The sequence below is a fragment of the Zalophus californianus genome, chromosome 13 (genome assembly GCF_009762305.2).
Source record: "Zalophus californianus isolate mZalCal1 chromosome 13, mZalCal1.pri.v2, whole genome shotgun sequence".
Classification (NCBI taxonomy): domain Eukaryota; kingdom Metazoa; phylum Chordata; class Mammalia; order Carnivora; family Otariidae; genus Zalophus; species Zalophus californianus.
The window spans coordinates 56,925,945-56,946,038 of record NC_045607.1 but is presented as its reverse complement, the minus strand read 5'-3'; the positions used below and the strand labels follow the sequence as shown (position 1 = coordinate 56,946,038).

The 20,094-nt window shown below is 34.9% G+C and overlaps 1 protein-coding gene across 1 annotated transcript; it reads left to right on the top strand.

Annotated features, from left to right (window-relative positions):
• Positions 1 to 13,571: 13,571 nt before the first annotated feature.
• Positions 13,572 to 18,033, top strand: LOC113934111 (double homeobox protein A-like). Its single transcript, XM_027614651.2, has 2 exons — positions 13,572 to 14,139; positions 17,897 to 18,033. Exons 1-2 carry the CDS (start codon positions 13,572 to 13,574, stop codon positions 18,031 to 18,033), a joined length of 705 nt encoding a protein of 234 aa, XP_027470452.2.
• The last annotated feature ends 2,061 nt before the right edge of the window (positions 18,034 to 20,094 follow it).

Sequence of the window (20,094 nt, the reverse complement as noted above, 5' to 3'; positions counted from 1 at the left end):
AGCTTACCTAATGCCCAGATATTAGTTTCTAATACCATTTACCAATAAAAGGAACTAGGGTTCCTTGGCTGATTTTAGGACTAGGCAGTGAATGTACAAGATAAGGGGCGCCTGGGTGGCTCAGTCGTTAAGCGTCTGCCTTTGGCTTGGGTCATGATCTCGGGGTCCTGGGATCGGGCCCTGCGTCGGGCTCCCTGCTCAGTGGGGAGCCTGCTTCTCCTGCTTGTGTTCCCTCTCTATGTCTCTGCTTGTGTTCCCTCTCTATGTCTCTCTCTCTCTGTCAAATAAATAAAATCTTTAAAAAAAGAATACAAGATAAGCTTGGAGTATATTATAAGGAAATGTAAGGAAGACCTTTAAAAAAAAGGAAAAAGACACACACACACACACACAACACATACAGAGATACACACACAACATATGCACACACATACAATGATGAAGTATGTTAAAGAGTCACGGGAGCAAATGAAAAACTTCCAACAGGCAAGCCTGGAACAATATGGGAGAAACAATAAAATAAGAATATTAGATTATAGCCCAAAGCATTTGAAGTATCTAAGAGTCCATACTGACAGAATGAGAGGATTACATACATTTAGAGATAAATAAATGAACGAGCAAATAAATAAATAAATAAAAGAATAAATAAAAATAGAATTCCTCATGCAGAAGATTTCCAAATAATTTATAATATATATTCAGTCCACAAGGAAATGGAACACAACTCCCCATCCTGATGTCTGGGCTACCCACCCCCACCAATTTTATCCTGGAAAAACCTAATAAATATTTCAGCCAGGTGATCAAGGTTAACATCATCAGTGAAGTCGTGCTGATAGTATATGCACTTGATACTATGTGATGAGAGTGGCAGCTTACCTCTGTGATGATCTTCCTCCAAAAATCTCATAATCCCATACTAATCATGAGAAAACATTAGCCAAGTCCCAATTGAGGGACATTCAACAAAATATTTGACCAATACTCTACAAACTGTCAAGGTCATCAAAAACAAGAGCAATCATGTATATATATGGTGTATGTGTATGTATGTCATTTAATTTTATATAAATACTTATAAATATACTAACATACACATATATTTTTATACATGTACAAAGAAATATATATTTCTAAATTGAAATTTATATATATGTATGTATGTATGTATGTATGAGTGTATCTCAAGTATAGTGATAATTTGGGGCACCTTGGTGGCTCAGTTGGTTAAGTGTCTGCCTTCGGTTCAGGTCATGATCCCAGAGTCCTGGGATTTAGCCCCACATCTGGCTCCCTGCTCACTGGGGGAGTCTGTTTCTCCTTCTGCTCCTCACCCAGCTCATGCTTTCTCTAACTCTTTCTCTCTCAAATAAATAAATAAAATCTTAAAAAAAATGAAGTATAGTGATAATTCATGATATTTTAGTTTTGCTAAAAAGGTAATTGAATAAATTTAAGTAAGACTTAAAAAGAAGATGAACAAATTTCAGAATAAGGATGATTTTGTCTTAAAAAATAATTGGTAAATAAGTAATTTTTAAATAATTGGAAACTCTGAAATTCTGTTGCCTCCTTTGTGACAAAGTAACTATAATTCTTTTAATGATAACTTTTTTGAAAAGGATTTTATTTGTTTATTTGACAGAGAGAGCGGGAACACAAGCAAGGGGAGTGTGAAAGGGAGAAGCAGGTTTCCTGCTGAGCAGGGAGCCCAACACAGGGCTTGATCCCAGGACTCTGGGATCATGACCTAAGCCAAAGGCAAACTCTTAATGACTGAGCCACCCAATGATAACTTTCTAATGCACCTATAATTTCTTCTAGTAGAGTAAGGTGTACATTTTTACCTTAACAATTCTTCATATTTAAAAACTAAGACTGATTTTCACAATCACTAAAGACACTCATTTTGCAAATAGGTATAAGCCATACCCCTCTTCTATGAAATTTTTATCAGAAAATCCAGTGGAAAAAATTAATTTCCCTCAATAAAATAAGGAATCCCCTAGTCAAACTACTTTGATTCAGTCATACTCTTGCCCAAACCTAAAAATGTATTGCAAATATGTGGTCAGCCTTATATGTAAAACAACTATACACACTAAAACTAAACAAAAACCTAAATTGGCTTAATTGTCTCTCCATGTTTTAAAGAGCCATTTAGAAGTAAAAAAAAAATGACACTGTTCGTATTTTTAACTTGACTTTCCTATTTAGAAACTGGTCACTTAGGCAAACAATTTTTTATGTGGCATGTCCTAAAGATATTAAATATCATTTCCACATTTTGTACAATTACATAATATACTATAAATGATGCTGATGTTATTGCTTCATAAAATTAGACCTCCCATGGCCTAAAGAATAATTCCATCTTATATTAAATTTTACTTCAACAAATATGTCTACAACATACATTCTTTTGGAACAATTATTTTATTGCTTGGGAAAATGAACATATTTGAAAAATAAATATTTTTAAGAACTCTATGTATTGCAGTATGAGTTTGTAGAAATATATTGGAAAAACAAAATTAATTTTTTTCAAATTAGCTAAAATAGCAAACAGATTACTCTTTTTACTTAAAATTTAAATATCAGCATAAGTCAGTGAACGCTACAAATTTTTGCAAATTTTTTTTTAATTTTATTGATTTATTTGATACAGAGAGAGAGACAGCTAGAGAGGGAACAAAGCAGGGGGAGCGGGAGAAACAGGCTCCCAACTGAGCAGGGAGACCGATGCGGGGCTCGATCCCAGCACCCTGGGATCATGACCTGAGCCAAAGGCAGACGCCCAACGACTGAGCCACTGAGGCGCCCTGCAAAAATTTCTTATCATGACAAATTTAATATAATAATAATGAGTCAGAAATGGACTATATTCTACTATTGTAACAAACAATCATCAATGACTGTGTGGTAAAGTAGATGGTGTTTTTTTTCCTCCTAAATATTGTACTAACTTGTCAAGAAGTAAAATTTGAGTGACATAAGATGCTAAAATAAATAATTTGTGCAATGGAAAGCTATAGATGTCAAATCAGTTAATATTTATTGAATATTTAAAAAAATTTTCTAAGAAAAGTACTATGTGGCTGTGGATTATAATGATAATGCAATATTTAAATATATTTCACTTTGAAATAAAGGTAACACAAATTTAGATGTGTGTTTCTGGAAATTTCAGGACAAAAATATGTCAATTCTATTCTATTTTTTTCCAAAATACAATAAAGACTCTCCCTGATACAAAAATTATAATTATGCCATGAGTTACATTACAAAGTGTTTTGTGTTTTACTTAAAAAAGAAAGAAAATTTGTAATTTGAGTTTATTATATAAACAAAATGACAATCAGTATATGCTGTTTGGGTCACCCAGAATAAATAAATAAATAAATACAAATATATGAAAATAAGTATAAAAATATATGAATAGAAATATGTACATGGCTATTGCTTATATATGTAATACATATAAACTTATATAATGTAAATTACATAAAGCCGTATATGTAAGTATATATATATTATATTATATATGTTATATATATATATTTCATATTATATATAACTATTTGTATATATATAAAAATGTACTTTGCAAAAATACATAAAATATAAAATTTGGGAATATTTCTAGTTTGTTTCCAAAATGGTAAGTTAGATAACACCACATTTATCAAATGAGGAACCAACAAATGTTATTCACTATTCTGAAAATTTAAATAATTAATAAATTAAAAAAAAAGATATGTACCTTGGAAGTCTTTAATATAGAAAGGTGATTTTCTTAGTATACCATCATGATAAAAATCACTCAAAGTTGTTCACTTTTTTGTTTCTTTTTTCTTTGTTTTTTCCTAGCAATGGCAATGAATTTAAGTTTTATTGTCTGGGGCACCTGGGTGGCTTGGTCAGTTAAAGCATCTGCCTTCAGCTCAGGTCATGATCTCAGGGTCTTAGGATCAAGGCCCACGTGTGGCACCCTGCTCAGCAGGGAGCCTGATTCTTCCTCTCCCTCTGCTGCTCCCCCTGCTTGTGCCTTCTCTCTTGCTTTCACTCGACCTCACAAATAAATAAATAATATCTTTAAAAAAATGTTCTATTGTCTCTATTCATATGTTCAGGCATCCCAGAACATGTGTTCATGTGACTTGCAGGTAATATTCTCTAGTACATCTAAAGAACAAACTATTCCCACATATTCTATTCTTGAATTACCTATTGTCTTAACTTCAATGTCATCATTCTCAAAACATTTAAACTTACTAGCTAAAATTTTAAAAGAAAAATACTAAAAAAAAAACAAAAAACAAAAACAGAACATGTGACAGGACACAAATTTTGCAATTGCCGTAAAATTCTCTCTTAGCTTTCCATAAGTTAGATGTCTGCGTTTTGTACCACCATTTTCCAGAAAATTAACTTACATTAATAAATCAAATGTACATGTGTTTATAAAGAAATATTCAAGTTTATGATTGTGACCCAACATATCTGGTCATAAGATTTTGATTTAGCAGAAGCCTCCTACTTTGAGAAAGGCCATTCAGAGATAATCCTCCAGAAATGTGAAATTGATCATCTCTCCACTCAGTATGCTACATGAACTTGGAACACATAGAAAACCAAAATGAGGGGCGCCTGGGTGACTCAGTCATTAAGCATCTGCCTTTGGCTCAGGTCATGATCCCGGGGTCCTGGGATTGAGCCCCGCATCAGCTCCCTGCTCTGGGGGGAGCTTGCTTCTCCCTCTCCCACTCCCCCTGCTTGTGTTCCCTCTCTCACTGTGTCAAATATTTATTTGACTCTCTCTGTCAAATAAATTAAAAAAATCTTAAAGAAAAAAGAAAGACCAAATGAGAGAAAAGTAAAACTAAGGTGACAATGAGACAGGAAACTTTTGGGGTTATATAGACTCATATCTGAGATATGACAGAATAATTTTGGTTTAGTTCTGTGAAATATACTTTTATTTATAATAAAATTTCTCTTTAGTTTTAAGCTGGAAAACTTGTATCTGTTATTGCGACAAAAGTGCTTGAACTAATGATGTCACTCACTAAATAAATGAACAATTACAAAGTATTTTCATCAAAATTATAATTAGAATCAAACTGACAAATGAAATCCAATGGTTATATAAATACTGAAAAAAGTTATGCAAATAAAGAGCTGAAATAAGTCAGGACTGCATATTTTATTCATTTAACATTTATACATAATTATTCATTTATTTTCTTAATTTTATTATTATTACTCTTTTTTTTGAGAGAGAGAGAGAGAGAGCCTAAGCAGATGGGGAGGGACAGAGGGAGAGATATAATCTTTCTTGTCTTATTTTAAATTATTTATTTGAGAGAGAGTGGGCATGAATGGAGGGGGAAGCAGACTTCCTGCTGAGCAGGGAACTCAATGCAGGACTTAATCCCAGGACCCTGGGATCACAACCTGAGCTGAAGGCAGACACTTTACTGACTGAGTTACCCAGGCACCCCAGGAGAAAGATAATTTTAAGGAGGCTCCACACCCAGTGCATAGCCCAACACAGGGCTTGATCTCACAACCCTGGGATCATGACCTAAGCTGAAACCAACAGTCGGACACTTAACCAACTGAGCCACCCAGGTGCCCCTACACATAATTATTTAAATATGAACTACTTAGAACTTTCTTAGGAAAAAAAAAAAACTCCTCTATTTACATTCCTAGCCTTGACAGAGTTTCTGATACTCAACTTGTCTCTCTGCTGTCAAAAATCAAAAACCAGTGAAAATGTATGAAACAGCAAGTATCAGACTATGAACATCAGGCAGCAAAGAACTTTGATCACTGAGAAAACACAGTGAGTTATACCATTGCCTTGGATTTGTCTCTGGAGACACTTTCTAGATGCGGTGCTGAGAAGTGAACCCAAGCTGGGAAAATGGGTCTTGCTGAGTTAGAGACACACAAACAGAAGCTAAAGGAAGTTGAGGCATCTGGAATTCTCAGGGCAGAGCAATGGAATGGAGGAAGCTACACAGGAAAATACCTGCAGAAATCTGCATGTGTCATTTTGAGTATGTTCTTCAATACCAATCTACACATACGTAGGGCAAAATTACATGAGACTGGCAAGGAACAATGGCTTCAGAGTAAGCTATATTATTCTCAGTGCCTACACAGGACTCAAAGAGTTCAAGTTTTAATCAGCCAAATTTGAGAGACCTTATTGAACACCTCTGGCATTCAATGGGAGCTGGCAGAGGAGCTGTATATCAGCATTAGTGCTAAGGTAAAGATTACTCTAGCCCTACCTTAACAAGCTTAAAAAACAAACAAACAAAGAAACAAACAACAAAACAATTCTTAAGAGGATTGAAATTATCTTCAAGTAATTTAACTGAATTCTGAGGAAAATTCTGTCACTCTTTATAAAAAGGAAAAAAATCTAGATATTAAAAAAATACACAATTCCCAATGTCCATTCAATCAAATACTACTAAATACGTAAATACTAGATAAATCTTATAACCAAGAGGAATATTAGTTAACAGAAACAGAGACAGAAATGACAGAGAAAATGGCTTTGCACACAATAATTCAAAACACTCATTAAAAATATTCTTAACAATTTAAAGTAAGCATGGGGACTCCTGGGTGGTTCAGTCAGTTCAGTATCTGACTCTTGGTTTTGGCTCAGGTCATGATCTTAGGGGCATGGGATTGAGCCCTGCATCAGGCTCCATGCTTAGGGCAGAGTCTGCTTGAGATTCTCTCCCTTTCTTTTTTCCCCTCCCTCTGCTCATGCTCTCTCACTCTAAAATAAATAAATAATAAATAAATAAATAAAATCTTAAAAATTAAATAAAAATTACAGTAAAAATGAATATAGTGAACAGAGAAATAACAAATATAAAATACTATTAAAAGGAACAACATCAACAACAACCCTGTGAAAAAGAATCAAACAGAACTTTCTAAGAACTTTCAGGGTATAGCTAAAATATTTAAAATTCAAAAGGGATGACATCACCAAATGCTGGTGAGGATGTGAAACAACTAGAATCTTTAACCACCCTTGGTGAGACTATAAACTGGTTCAATAACTTACCCATTCTTGGTGAGACTATAAACTTGTTCAAGAGCTCATGCACCTGGGCACCAGCACACACCACACCACTGGAGGCCACCATAATTTGGGGATCTGGTCTTAGACTAGTAGCTCAAAACAAATTTTGCTAACACCACTGCCACATTCCTGAGCCTTCCTGTGATCAAGTGCCCTTAGAGTCAGCCTAACTAGGTCTCACTAACACTACAGAGAAGACGCGCAGCCCACAACTCGCAAAGAGTAATTGCAGACATCTGTACTGAGAGAAAAACTGACTCAGGCAAAAGAGTAGGGTATAAGCAAACACATAGGAGACTCCCTAGAAGTGCCATGTTCTGGTGAACAGGGGACACTGCACTCACTGCAGGGCACTACAAGACCTCTTCTTCATAAACCTAGTACTTTCAAGAGTAGAACACATAGGTTAACTTTCCTAACACAGAGAAACAGAGAGGGAGAGGTAGACAAATGAGGAGATGGAGGGATATGTCCCAAATGAAAGAACAGGACAAAATCACAGTAGGAGATCTAAGTGAAACAGAAATAAGTAATATGCCTGATAGAGAATTGAAAGTAATGATCATAAAGATATTACACTTCAGGAAAGGGTGGAGAACATCAGTGAGACCCTTGTCAAAAAAGATAAAAAGACAACATATCAGAGATGAAGAACTCATTAAATGAAATTAAAAATACAATACATGGAATAAATTGTAGGCTATAGGAAGCAGAGGAATGTATCAGTGACCTGGAAGATAGAGTAATGGAAAGCAATCAAGCTGAACAGGTAAGAGAAAAACAAATACTGCATAATGAGAATAACTTAGAGAACTCAGAGACACCATCAAGGATAATAACATTCACATTATAGGGATCCACTCCAGAGAAAGGGGGACAGAAAATGTATTTGAAGAAATAATGCTGAAAACTTCTCTAATCTGGGGAGGAAAACAGAGATACAGATTCAGAAGGCACAGAGATCCCCCAGCAAATTCAACACCAAAACACATAGTAATTAAAATAGCAGTAATTAGTGAAAAATAAGAATTGTAAATGTTATAAGAGAAAAGAAGACAGTTGCATACAAAGGAAAACCCATAAGGCTATCAGATGATTTTTCAGCAGAAACTTCGTAGGTAAGAAAAGAGTGGCATGATATATTCCAAGTGTTGAGAGAGAAAAATCTTCAGACAAGAATACTCCTTTCACTAACGCTATCATTCAGAAGAGAAGAGATAAAGAATTTCTCAGATAAACAAAATTAAAAGAATTCATAACCACTAAATCAACCCTATAAGAAATGTTAAGGGAAACTCTGAGTGGAAAATAAGAACCGTAAGAAAGAGTAAATATATATATAGCACAAAGGCAAATAAATAAATAAGCACACCTGTAAAAATCAGTCAAGAGAAACACAAATAAAAAGATGTAAAATATGTACCAAATTTCTGAAACATGGAGGGGAGATGAATAAAGAATGAGTTTAAAATTAAGCAACCATCTGCTTAATATAGACTGCTACATGCAGAAGAGGTTATATATAAACCAAATGGTAACCACAAATCAAAAAAACAGTAATAGATATGCAAAAATAAAGAATAAAACCTAAGTATATCACTAAAGAAATCCAGCAAACCATGAAAGAGAGAAAGAGAAGAAAGGATCAGAGAAAAGCTACAAAAACAACCACAAAGAAAGTAACAAAATATCAATAAAAATATATCTATCAATAATTAGTTTGAATGTAAATGGACTAAATGTGCCAATCGAGTAATATAGGGTAACAGAGTGGATGAAAAAACAAGACCCATTTACATACTGCCTACAAAAAACTCAGTTCAGACCTAAAGATACCAGCAGATAGAATGGGAGGGGATGGAAAAACACTTATCATAGAAATGGATGTCAAAAGAAAGCCAGAGTAGCAATACTTGTATCAAAGTAGATTTTAAAACAAAGACTGTAAGTAGAGACAAAGAAGGACACTATATAATAATGGGAGAAATCCAACAAGAAGATATAGCAATTTTAAACATTTAAGAACCCAACATGGGAGCATCCAATACATAAAATAGTTAATGACAAATGTAAAGGAATTAATTGATAGTAATACAATAACAGTACAATAATTCATTGATGGACTCATCATAGAAAGAGAAAATCAACAAGGAAACAGTAGCTTTGAATGACACACTGGAACAGATGGATTTAACAGATATATTCAGAACATTCTATCATAAAATAGAATACACATTATTTTCAAATGCACATGGATCATTCTCCAGAATAGATCACATATTAGGCCACAAAACAAACTTCAACAAATTCAAGAAGTTTGAAGTCATACCATGTATCTTTTTTGACCACAACACTATGAAACAGGAAATCAACCACAAGAAGAAATCTAGAAAGATCATAAATACATAGAGGAAAAATTACATGCTACTAAACAATGAATGGGTCAACCATTATTTCAAGATGATATCAAAAAATACATGGAAACAATGAAAATGAAAACAAATGGTCCAAAAGCTTTGGGATGCAGCAAAAGCAGTTCAAAAAGGGAAGTTTATAGCAATGCAGGCTTACCTCAAGAAGCAAGAAAAATCTCAAATAAACAACCTAATCTTACACCTAAAAGAGCTAGAGAAAGAACAACAAATAAATCAAAAACAGCAGAAGGAAAGATATAATTAAGATTAGAACAGAAATAAATGATATAGAAACTAAAAAAAACCAATAGACCAAATCAATGAAACTAGGGGCTGGTTCTTTGAAAAGATCAGTGAAATTGATAAAACTCTAGACAGACTCAGAAAGAGAGAGAGAGAGAGAGGAGAGAGAGAGAGAGGACTCAAACAAAATCACAAATGAAAGGGGAGAAATAACCAGCATCTCTGAAATACAAACAATTGTAACAGAATATTATGACAAACCATATGACAACAAATAGACAACCCCTAGAAGAAGTTAATAATTTCCTAGAAACATATTACCTACCAAAACTGAAGCAGAAAGAAATATAAAATTTAAACAATCTGATCATCAGCAAGGAGACTGAATCAGTAATCAAAAAATTCCCAAAAAACAAAAGTTTTTGGTGCAGGACCAAAAGTCCAGGACCAAATGGCTTCACAATGAATTCTAACAAGCATATAAAGAGTTAATAGCTATTCTTCTCAAACTATTTCAAAAAAGTAAAAGAAAGAAAACTTCCAAATTCATTCTATGAAGTGAGTATTATCCTGATACCAAAATCAGATAAAGACAGCAGACACAGAAAAATAGAACTACAAGCCAATATCTTTAATGAACATAGATGTAAAAATCCTCAACAAAATACTAGCAAACAGAATCCAATGACACATTAAAAATATCATTCACCACAATCAAGTTGGATTTATTCCTGAAATGCAGGAGTCGTCTAATATTCACAAATTAATCATTGTGTTAAATTACATCAATAAGAAAAAGGATGAAAACAATATGACCATTTCAAGAAGCATTTGACAAAGTACAATGTTCTTCTTCATAAACTCCCTCAATAAAGTAGGTTTAGAGGGGATATCTCTCAAAATAATAAAGGTCATATATGAAAAACCCACAGCAAACATCATACTCAATGGGGAAAAACTAAGAGCTTTCCCCCTCAGATTAGGAAGAAGACAACAATATTTACACTCACCACTTTTATTCAACATAGTACTGGAAGTCTTAGCCACTGCAATTAGATGACAAAAGAAACAGAAAGCATCCAAACTGGTAAGGAAGAAGTAAAACTTTCACTATTTCTGGATGACATGATATGCTTATATAGAAAACCTGAAAGACTCCACCAAAAAAAACTAGTGGAATTGATAAATGAACTTAATAAAGTCACAGGATACAAAAATCAATGTGCAGAATCTGTTGCATTTCTATACATAGTAGAAAGAGAAATTAAGAAAACAACCTCATTTAGAATTGCACCAAAAACAATAAAATACCTAGGAATTAACCTAACCAAAGTGATAAAATACCTGTACTCTGAAAACTAAAAAACACTGATGAAAAAAATTGAAGATGACAGAAAGAAATAGAAAGATATTTCATGCTCATTGATTGGAAGAACAAATATTTTTTTAAAATGTCTGTATTACCCAAAGGAATCTACAATTTTAACACAATCCCTATCAAAATACCATTAGCATTTTTCACAAACCTAAGATAAGCAATCCTAAAATTTGTATGGAACCACAAAAGACTCCTAGTCAAACAATTTTGAAAAAGAAAAGCAAACCTGGAGGTATCATAATTCCAGACTTCATTACATTACAAAGTTGTAGTAATCAAAAAAGTATGGTACTGTCACAAATATAGACACATAAATCAATAGAACAAAAAGAACATCCAGAAATAAACCCAAAATTATATGGTTAGATAATCTCCAACAAAGCAGGAAATAATATCCAGTGGGAAGAAGACAGTCTTTTCAACAAATGGTGTTGGAAGGGCTCCTCATTGGCTCAGTTGGTTAAGTGTCTGACTCTTGGTTTCAGCTCAGGTCATGATCTCATGGGTCATGAGATCAAGTCCTGCTTTGGGCTCCATGCTCATGGGGAGTCTGCTTGAAGATTCTCTCCCTCTGCCCCTCCACACTCTTTCTCTCAAATAAATAAATAAATGTTTAAAAAGAAAAACATGGTGTTGGAAAAACTGGTCAGCTGTATACAAAAAATGAAGCTGGATCACTTTATTACACCATACACAAAATTAATTCAAAAAGCATGACAGATGTAAATGTAAAACTTGAAACCATAAAAATCCTACAGGAGAGCACATGCAGAAATATCCGACATTGGTCATAGTAACATTTTTTTTTGGCTATGTCCTCTGAGGCAAGGGAAACAAAAGCAAAAATAAACTATTGTGTTTTCAAACCACAATGCTTTGAAACTAGAACTCAAAACAAGAGGACAGATGGAAAGAAATCAAATACATGGAGGCTAAAGAGCATTCTAGTAAAGAATGAATGGATCAACCAGGAAATTAAAGAAGAATTTTAAAAAATCATGGAAACAAATGAAAATGAAAACACAACTGTTCAAAATCTGTGAGATACAGCAAAGGCGGTCCTAAGAGGAAAGTATATAGCAATACAAGCCTTTCACAAGAAACAAGAAAGGTCTCATATATACAACCTAACCCTACACTGAAAGGAGCTGGAGAAAGAATAACAAATAATGCCTAAACCCAGCAGGAGAAGAGAACTAATAAAGATCAGAGCAGAAATCAATGAAATTGAAACCAAAAGAACAGTAGAACAGATCAACAAAACTAGGATCTGCTTCTTTGAAAGAATTAATAAGATTGATAAACCCCTGGTCAGACTTATCAAAAAGAAAAGAGTAAGGACCCAAATAAGTAAAATCATGAATGAAAGAGGAGAGATCACAACCAACACCAAAGAAATACAAACAATTATAAGAACATATTGTGAGCAACTCTATGCCAGCAAATTAGACAATCTGGAAGAAATGGATGCATTCCTAGAAACGAACAAACTACCAAAACTGAACCAGGAAGAAATAGAAAACCTGAACAGACCTATAACCACTAAGGAAATTGAAACAGTCATCAAAAATCTCCCAACAAACAAAAGCCCAGGGCAAATGCCTTCCCAGGGGAATTTTACCAAACTTTTAAAGAAAAATTAATACCTATCTTCTGAAACTGTTCCAAAAAATAGAAATGGAAGGAAAACTTCCAAACTCGTTTTATGGGGCCAACATTACCTTGATCCCCAAACCAGACAAAGCCGCCATCAAAAAGGACAACCAATATCCTTGATGAACATGGTTGCAAAAATTCTCACCAAAATACTAGTCAATAGGATCCAACAGTACGTTAAAAGGATTATTGACCACGACCAAGTGGGATTTATTTCTGGGCTGCAAGTTTGGTTCAACATCTGCAAATCAGTCAATGTGATAGAATGCATTAATAAAAGAAAGAACAAGAACCATATGACCCTCTCAATAGATGCAGAAAAGCATTTGACAAAAAGTACAGCATCCTTTCTTGATTAAAACTCTTTAGAGTATGGGGATAGAGGGTACATACCTCAATATCATAAAAGCCATCTATGAAAAACCCACAGCGAATATCATTCTCTATGGGGGAAAACTGAGAGCTTTTCCCTGAAGGTCAGGAACATGGCAGCGACGTCCACCATTACCACTGCTATTCAACATAGTAATAGAAGTCCTAGCCACAGCAATCAGACAACAAAAAGAAATAAAAGGCATCCGAATCAGCAAAGAAGAAGTGAAACTCTCACTTTGTGCAGATGATATGATACTTTATGTGGAAAACCCAAGAGACTCCACCCCCAAACTGCTAGAACTCATACAGGAATTCAGTAAAGTGGCAGGACATAAAATCAATGCACAGAGCTGATCCTTAGACTTCAGAACTCTCTTCCAACATGGCCCAAGACAACTCTCCAAACAAGACCATAACAATGAATCAGAGACGCAGCCGCACCAAATTCACAGAAGATCAATTGAAAATTCTCATCAAGGCATTTGACCAAAATCCTTACCCAGGTTATGCTACCAAACAAAGACTTGCTTTAGAAATCAACACTGATCAGTCCAGAATCCAGATTTGGTTTCAGAATCGAAGAGCTAGGCACCAGTGCCAGAAAAAATCAGAACCCGATGAGGACTTAGAATCAAGTCAAGACCAAGATCACTCTGAAGAGGAGATTCAAAGTAGAGAAGACAGACGGTGTCGTACCAGCTATACTTCTTCACAATTACACACCCTCATCGGGGCATTTATGAACAACCCTTATCCTGGCATTGATACCAGAGAGCAACTTGCTAAAGAAATTGGCATTCCAGAGTCAAGAGTCCAAATTTGGTTTCAAAATCGGAGATCCAGATTCCATGTCCAGAGTAAAAGAGAACCTGATGATCAAGACTCAGAACAGAGACAAGACCAGGAACAGGATCTCTGGGATGAGAGAGTTCAAGAGAGAGAGAGGGAGAGTGCACAAAGAGAGGGAGCAGCAGACAGAGGGAGAGGCAGACTCCTTGCTGACCAAGGAGCCCAACGTGGGACTCGATCCCAGGACCCTGGGATCATGACCTGAGCCAAAGGCAGACGCTTAATGACTGAGCCACCTAGGTGCCCCTGTGTTTGTCATTTCTAAGTGACCTATTCCTTGACTTGCTTGTTTTATAAATAATCTTAAGTGACTTTCTGGAGACCCCCTCAGGGGCTGCATTCTTTAGGCAGTATTTTCTTTTTTAATAATTAAGTGTAATTGTAGTAAAATAAATAGAACATAAAATGTACTATCACAACAACAACAAAAAAAATCAATGCACAGAAATCAGTGGCATTCCTATACACCAACAACAAGATGGAAGAAAGAGAAATTAAGTTAATCCCATTTACAATTGCACCCAAAACCATAATATACTTAGGAACAAATCTAACCAAAGAGGCAAAGAATCTGTACTCAGAAAACTATAAAATACTCATGAAAGAAAATGAGGAAGACACAAAGAAATGGAAAAATGTTCCATGTTCATGGATTGGAAGAAGAAATATTAATGAATATGTCTAAGCTACCTAGAGTAATCTACATATTTAATGTATTCTTATCAAAATACCATCCACTTTTTTCAAAGAACTAGAACAAATAATCCCCAAATTTGTATGGAACCAGAAAAGACCCCATATAGCCAGAGGAATGTTGAAAAAGAAAAGCAAAGCTGGTGGCATCAGCATTCCAGACTTTAGTCTCTATTACGAAGCTATAATCATCAAAACAATATGGTACTGGCACAAAAACTGACACATGGATCAATGGAGCAGAATAGAGAGCCCAGAAATGGACCCTCAACTCTATGGTCAACTCATCTTTGACAAAGCAGGAAAGAATGTCCAATGGAAAAAACACAGTCTCTTCAACAAATGGTATTGGGAAAATTGGACAGCCACATGCAGAAGAATGAAACTGGACCATTTCCTTACACCACACACAAAAATAGATTCCAAATGGTTGAAAGACCTAAATGTGAGACAGGAATCCATCACAATCCTAGAGGAAAACACAGGCAGTATCCTCTTTACCTCAGCCATAGCAACTTCTTCCTAGAAACATTGCCAAAGGCAAGGGAAGCAAGGGCAAAAATGAACTATTGGGATTTCATTAAGATAAAAAGCTTTTGTACAGCAAAAGAAACAGTCAACAAAACCAAAAGACAACCGACACAATGGGGGAAGATATTTGCAAATGACATATCAGATAAAGGGCTAGTATTCAAAATCTATAAAAAACTTATCAAACTCAACACCCAAGGAACAAATAATCCAATCAAGAAATGGGCAGAAGACATGAACAGACATTTTTCCAAAGAAGACATCCAAATGGCCAGCAGACACATGAAAAAGTGCTCCACATCGCTCAGCATCAGGGAAATCCAAATCCAAACCTCAGTGAAATACCACCTCACACCAGTCAGAATGGCTAAAATTAACAAGTCAGGAAATGACTTATTGGCTGGGATGCAGAGAGAGGGGAACCCTCCCACACTGTTGGCGAGAATGCAAGCTGGTGCAACCACTCTGGAACACAGTATGGAGGTTCCTCAAAAAGTTGAAAATAGAGCTACCATATGACCCAGCAATTGCACTACTGGGTATTTACCCTAAAGATACAAATGTAGTAAACCAAAGGGCACATGCACCCCAATGTTTATAGCAGAAATGTCCACAATAGCCAAACTATGGAAAGAGCCTAAATGCCCATCAACAGATGAATGGGTAAAGAAGATGTGATATATAGATATACAATGGAATATTATGCAGCCATCAAAAAAATCACAAAATCTTCCCATTTTCAACAACGTGGATGGAACTAGAGGGTATTAAGCTAAGCAAAATCAGTCAACAGAGAAGGACAAGTATCATATGATCTCACTGATATGAGGAATTTGAGAAACAAGACAAAGGACCATAGGGGAAGGGAGGGATAAATGAAACAAGACAAACCAGAGAGGGAGACAAACCATAAGAGACTCTTAATCTTAATCTCAGGAAAGAAACTGAGGGTTGCTCGAGTGGAGGGGTTGAGAGGGATGGTGTGGTTGTGTGATGGACATTGGGGAGGGTATGTGCTATGGTGAGCACTGTGAATTGTGTAAGATGATGAATCACAGACTTGTACCCTTGAGACAAAAAATACATTATATGTTAATTTAAAAAAATAAATTATTGTGATTAGCATCAAAATAAAAAGCTCTGTACAGTGAAGGAAAAAGTCAACCAAACTGAAAGTCTATGTACTGAATGGAAGAGATATTTGCAAATGACTTGTCTGATAATGGGCTGGTATCTAAAAGATATAAAGAACTGATACAAATCAACACCCAAAAATAAATAATGCAATTAAAAATGGGCAGAAAATATGAACAGGCATTTCTCCAAAGAATACATCCAGAGGGCAAACATATGAGAAGATGCCAAACATCACTTATCATCAGGGAAACACAAATCAAAACTACAATAAAATTCCTCACACTTGTTAGAATGGCTAAAATCAAAAACACAAGAAACAACGTGTTGGCAAGGAAGTGGAGAAAAGGAATCCTCTTCTACTGTTTTTGGGAATGCAAACTGGTGCAGTCACTGGGGAAAACAGTATCAAGATTCCTTAAAAAGTTAAAAATAGAACTATTGTACAATCCAGTAATCACACTACTGGTATTTACCCAAAAAATATAAAAAAACACTAATTCAAAGTGATACATGTGCCCCTATGTTTATAGCAGCATTATTTACAGTAGCCTAATTATGGATGTGGCCCAAGTAGCCATCGACAGATGAATGGATAAAGAAGAAATGGTATATGTATACAATGGAATATTACTCAACCATATAAAGAATGAAATCTTGCCATTTGCAATTCCATTGTTGGAGCTAGTGAGTATAATGCTAAGCAAAATAAGAGAAAAACAAATGCCTTATGATTTCACTCTTATGTGGAATTTAAGAAACAAAGCAAAGGAGCAAAGAAAAAAATAAAGAGTGATAGACAAACCAAGAAACAGACTCTTAATGATAGAGAACAATCTGATGGTTACCAGAGGGAAGGAAGGTGTGGGGATGGGTGGAACAGGTGATGAGGATTAAGGAGGGCACTTGTGATGAGGCCAGGATGCTGTATGGAACTGTTGAATCACTGTCTCATATACCTGAAACTAATATAAAACTGCTTATTAACTATATTGGAATTAAATTTTAAAATTTAAAAATTAGAAAAAGAAATTTGGGAAGAGTATATGCCATTTCTTTTCAAACCAAATTACACTACTCTATTACCAAGCAATTCCTCTCCTCAAAATTTATTTAAGAAAATGAAAAAATAGGTTTACAAAACAAAAAGTATACAAGAATGCTGATAGTAGCTTTATTTATAATTTCAAGAAACTAAAAGTATCCCAAATGCCCACTAAAAGAAGAATGTTTTAAAAATAGGATGTATCCATATATTTATATATTCATGCATACAGAAACTTGGATAAATCTATAAAATATTTTGCTGCATGTAAGAAGGCCTATACAAAAGTATAGATACCATATGATTCTGTTTATATTAAGTAAAGAACAAACAAAACTAAACCTTTGTGAAAAAATATCGGGAAAATAATTGCTTTCCTGGGGTAGGGTGAGGAATACTTATGAAGCCCTAAAAGGAGATTTCTTAGGGATGATAATAATGTTATATTTTTATAGGGATTTGGGGTACCAGTACCATCCTTACACTGGATAAGCAGGGTCCTCCCTCAGACTCCATACCTCAGTACCACACTTTGAAGCACCTTTTTAAAAATTATCTGGATACCATGGGTATAGCAGTACTATCTGGGTAAGGTCACCCAAACCCTGTTCTGCATCTGTGTTGACCCTTTTCCCTATTATGGGGGGTGCTTTACAATCCTCTACTGACATATGAGATTGAATTGATAGCCCAACAGTCTCTTAGGCTTGTGCAGTGTAGTTGTCTTGAAGCCCTGTGGACCCGTAACAAGGTGTGTGAATTGTCCTACTTACCAGAGAGATATTTCTTTCATATACTTGCATAAAATGGAACAGTTGGAATGTTTCAAACATACTGAATTAGGATGACTACATTTATTTATAGAAAGGTGCCCCACAGACAATAATTACCACAGTCCCATACACCTCAGCTGTCCTTCTGGATGCCACAGGTGCTTGCATTCATCAAAACTCAGTTAATTCATACTTAAAAGTTATGAATAACATTATTTGTTGATTTTGTATCAAAGGAAATCATTGTAAACCAATACTGAACTCTAGTTAGTGCTATGCCTGCTAATGTATTTAGAGTGGAATGTACTGATATCTGAAAATTCTTTTGAGATGTGTTAAAAATGAAGAAGATTTTTTGGATAAATAAAGGGAAAATAGATGGATATATATATATATATTAATGTAGTGTGTTAATAGAAAGTAGTGGATATTATTTATGGTAAAATTCTTTCAACTGTCCTCTGTATTTGAAATTTTTCATAATAAAAAGCTGAAAATAACATATAATTAATATACATAAGGATTGAAAAAATGTGAATTGAATAGGGGTGGAAAAATAAAATAAAAGAAATTAAGATAGGGCCATTAGGTTCTGTGATAGGCAGAATTATAAGATGCACCCCAAGATTCCTGCTCCCTATTGTACACACTTGTAGTGTGGTGGGATCTGTAAATATAATGGGATATAACTCTTGATATTAGATTACTGATTAGTTGAGTTTGAGTTAATCAAAAGAGAGATTATTCTGGGTGAGCCTGGACTGATCAAATGACGCTTAAAAAAGGTGAAGAGTCAGAGAGAGGAGTTCTCGCTGGCCTAGAAAAAAGCAAACAGTCATATTGTGAATTGTCGGGGGGCCACATGGTAAGGAACTGCAACTTCTAAGATCTAAGAGTAGTTTCTGGCTAAAAGCTAGCCTGGGTCCAAACACCTCAGTCATACAACTACAAGGAAGAGAATTCTGCCAACAATCAGTGAGTTTCAAAGGAGTCCCTGAGCCTCAGCTGAGAATCCAAGCGCCAGCTGACACTTGATTTCAGCCTGGTGAATCCCTGAACAGAGGCCCCTGCTAACCCATATCCAGACATCTGACCTAATGAAATTATGGGATACTATATTGTGTGGGTTTAAGGCACACCTTTTTTGGTAATATGATGCACAGAAATAGAAAACAAATACAGATGACAATTGTTATTAGAGTGTCCTTCCTCTTAGGTGAGCTTAAGGGACAGTTAGGTTGGTTTCTACACACACATAAGGAGTGACAGGTCCTGGAACATTTCCGTTGATACAAAATGAACATTGCCTAATTCAAGGGTTGGCATGAGGAAATACAAGATGAGCTTAGAATATATTTTTGTGCCAGAAGCAAGGATGTGTTTAAAAGATGATCAGAGGATGTCACAACCATATGGAAGTAAGCTTGAAAGGGAGGACTTTACAAAAAAAAAAAAAAAAACAAAACTGGGATAATTTCAGCCTCAAAATAAATATAGTTAGTATTATATTATTATCACTCAATGAATGAAATAAGAAATAATTCATCCATATTTATATAAATCAGTCAAAAATTTAAAGATTAATAGGCATAAAATCTATACATATTTTCAAATATCTCTCTTTTAAAATACATACTATTTAAGGAGTTTAAAAAAGAATATCTTTTGGATGCAATGGAGAATCCTGGCAGACAATACCTTAATCAAGTGATCAAAGTGAATTCTATCTGCATTGGGACAAATTGTATCCTGGTAGGGTACAATGAGAAGACTGCAATATTACTCTCTGATATCTTACTTGAACAAAACCCTGAATCTAATAATGAAGAAACATTTAAAAATGACATACTATAAATCACCAGTATACAATCTTCAAATAT

Bases quoted from the DNA above. Each gene is read 5' to 3' on its own strand.
- LOC113934111 (XM_027614651.2), top strand. From the start codon at position 13,572: ATGGCCCAAGACAACTCTCCAAACAAGACCATAACAATGAATCAGAGA. The intron at 14,140-17,896 runs GTGCACAAAGAG...ATATTTTTATAG, and splicing joins TCAAGAGAGAGAGAGGGAGA to GGATTTGGGGTACCAGTACC.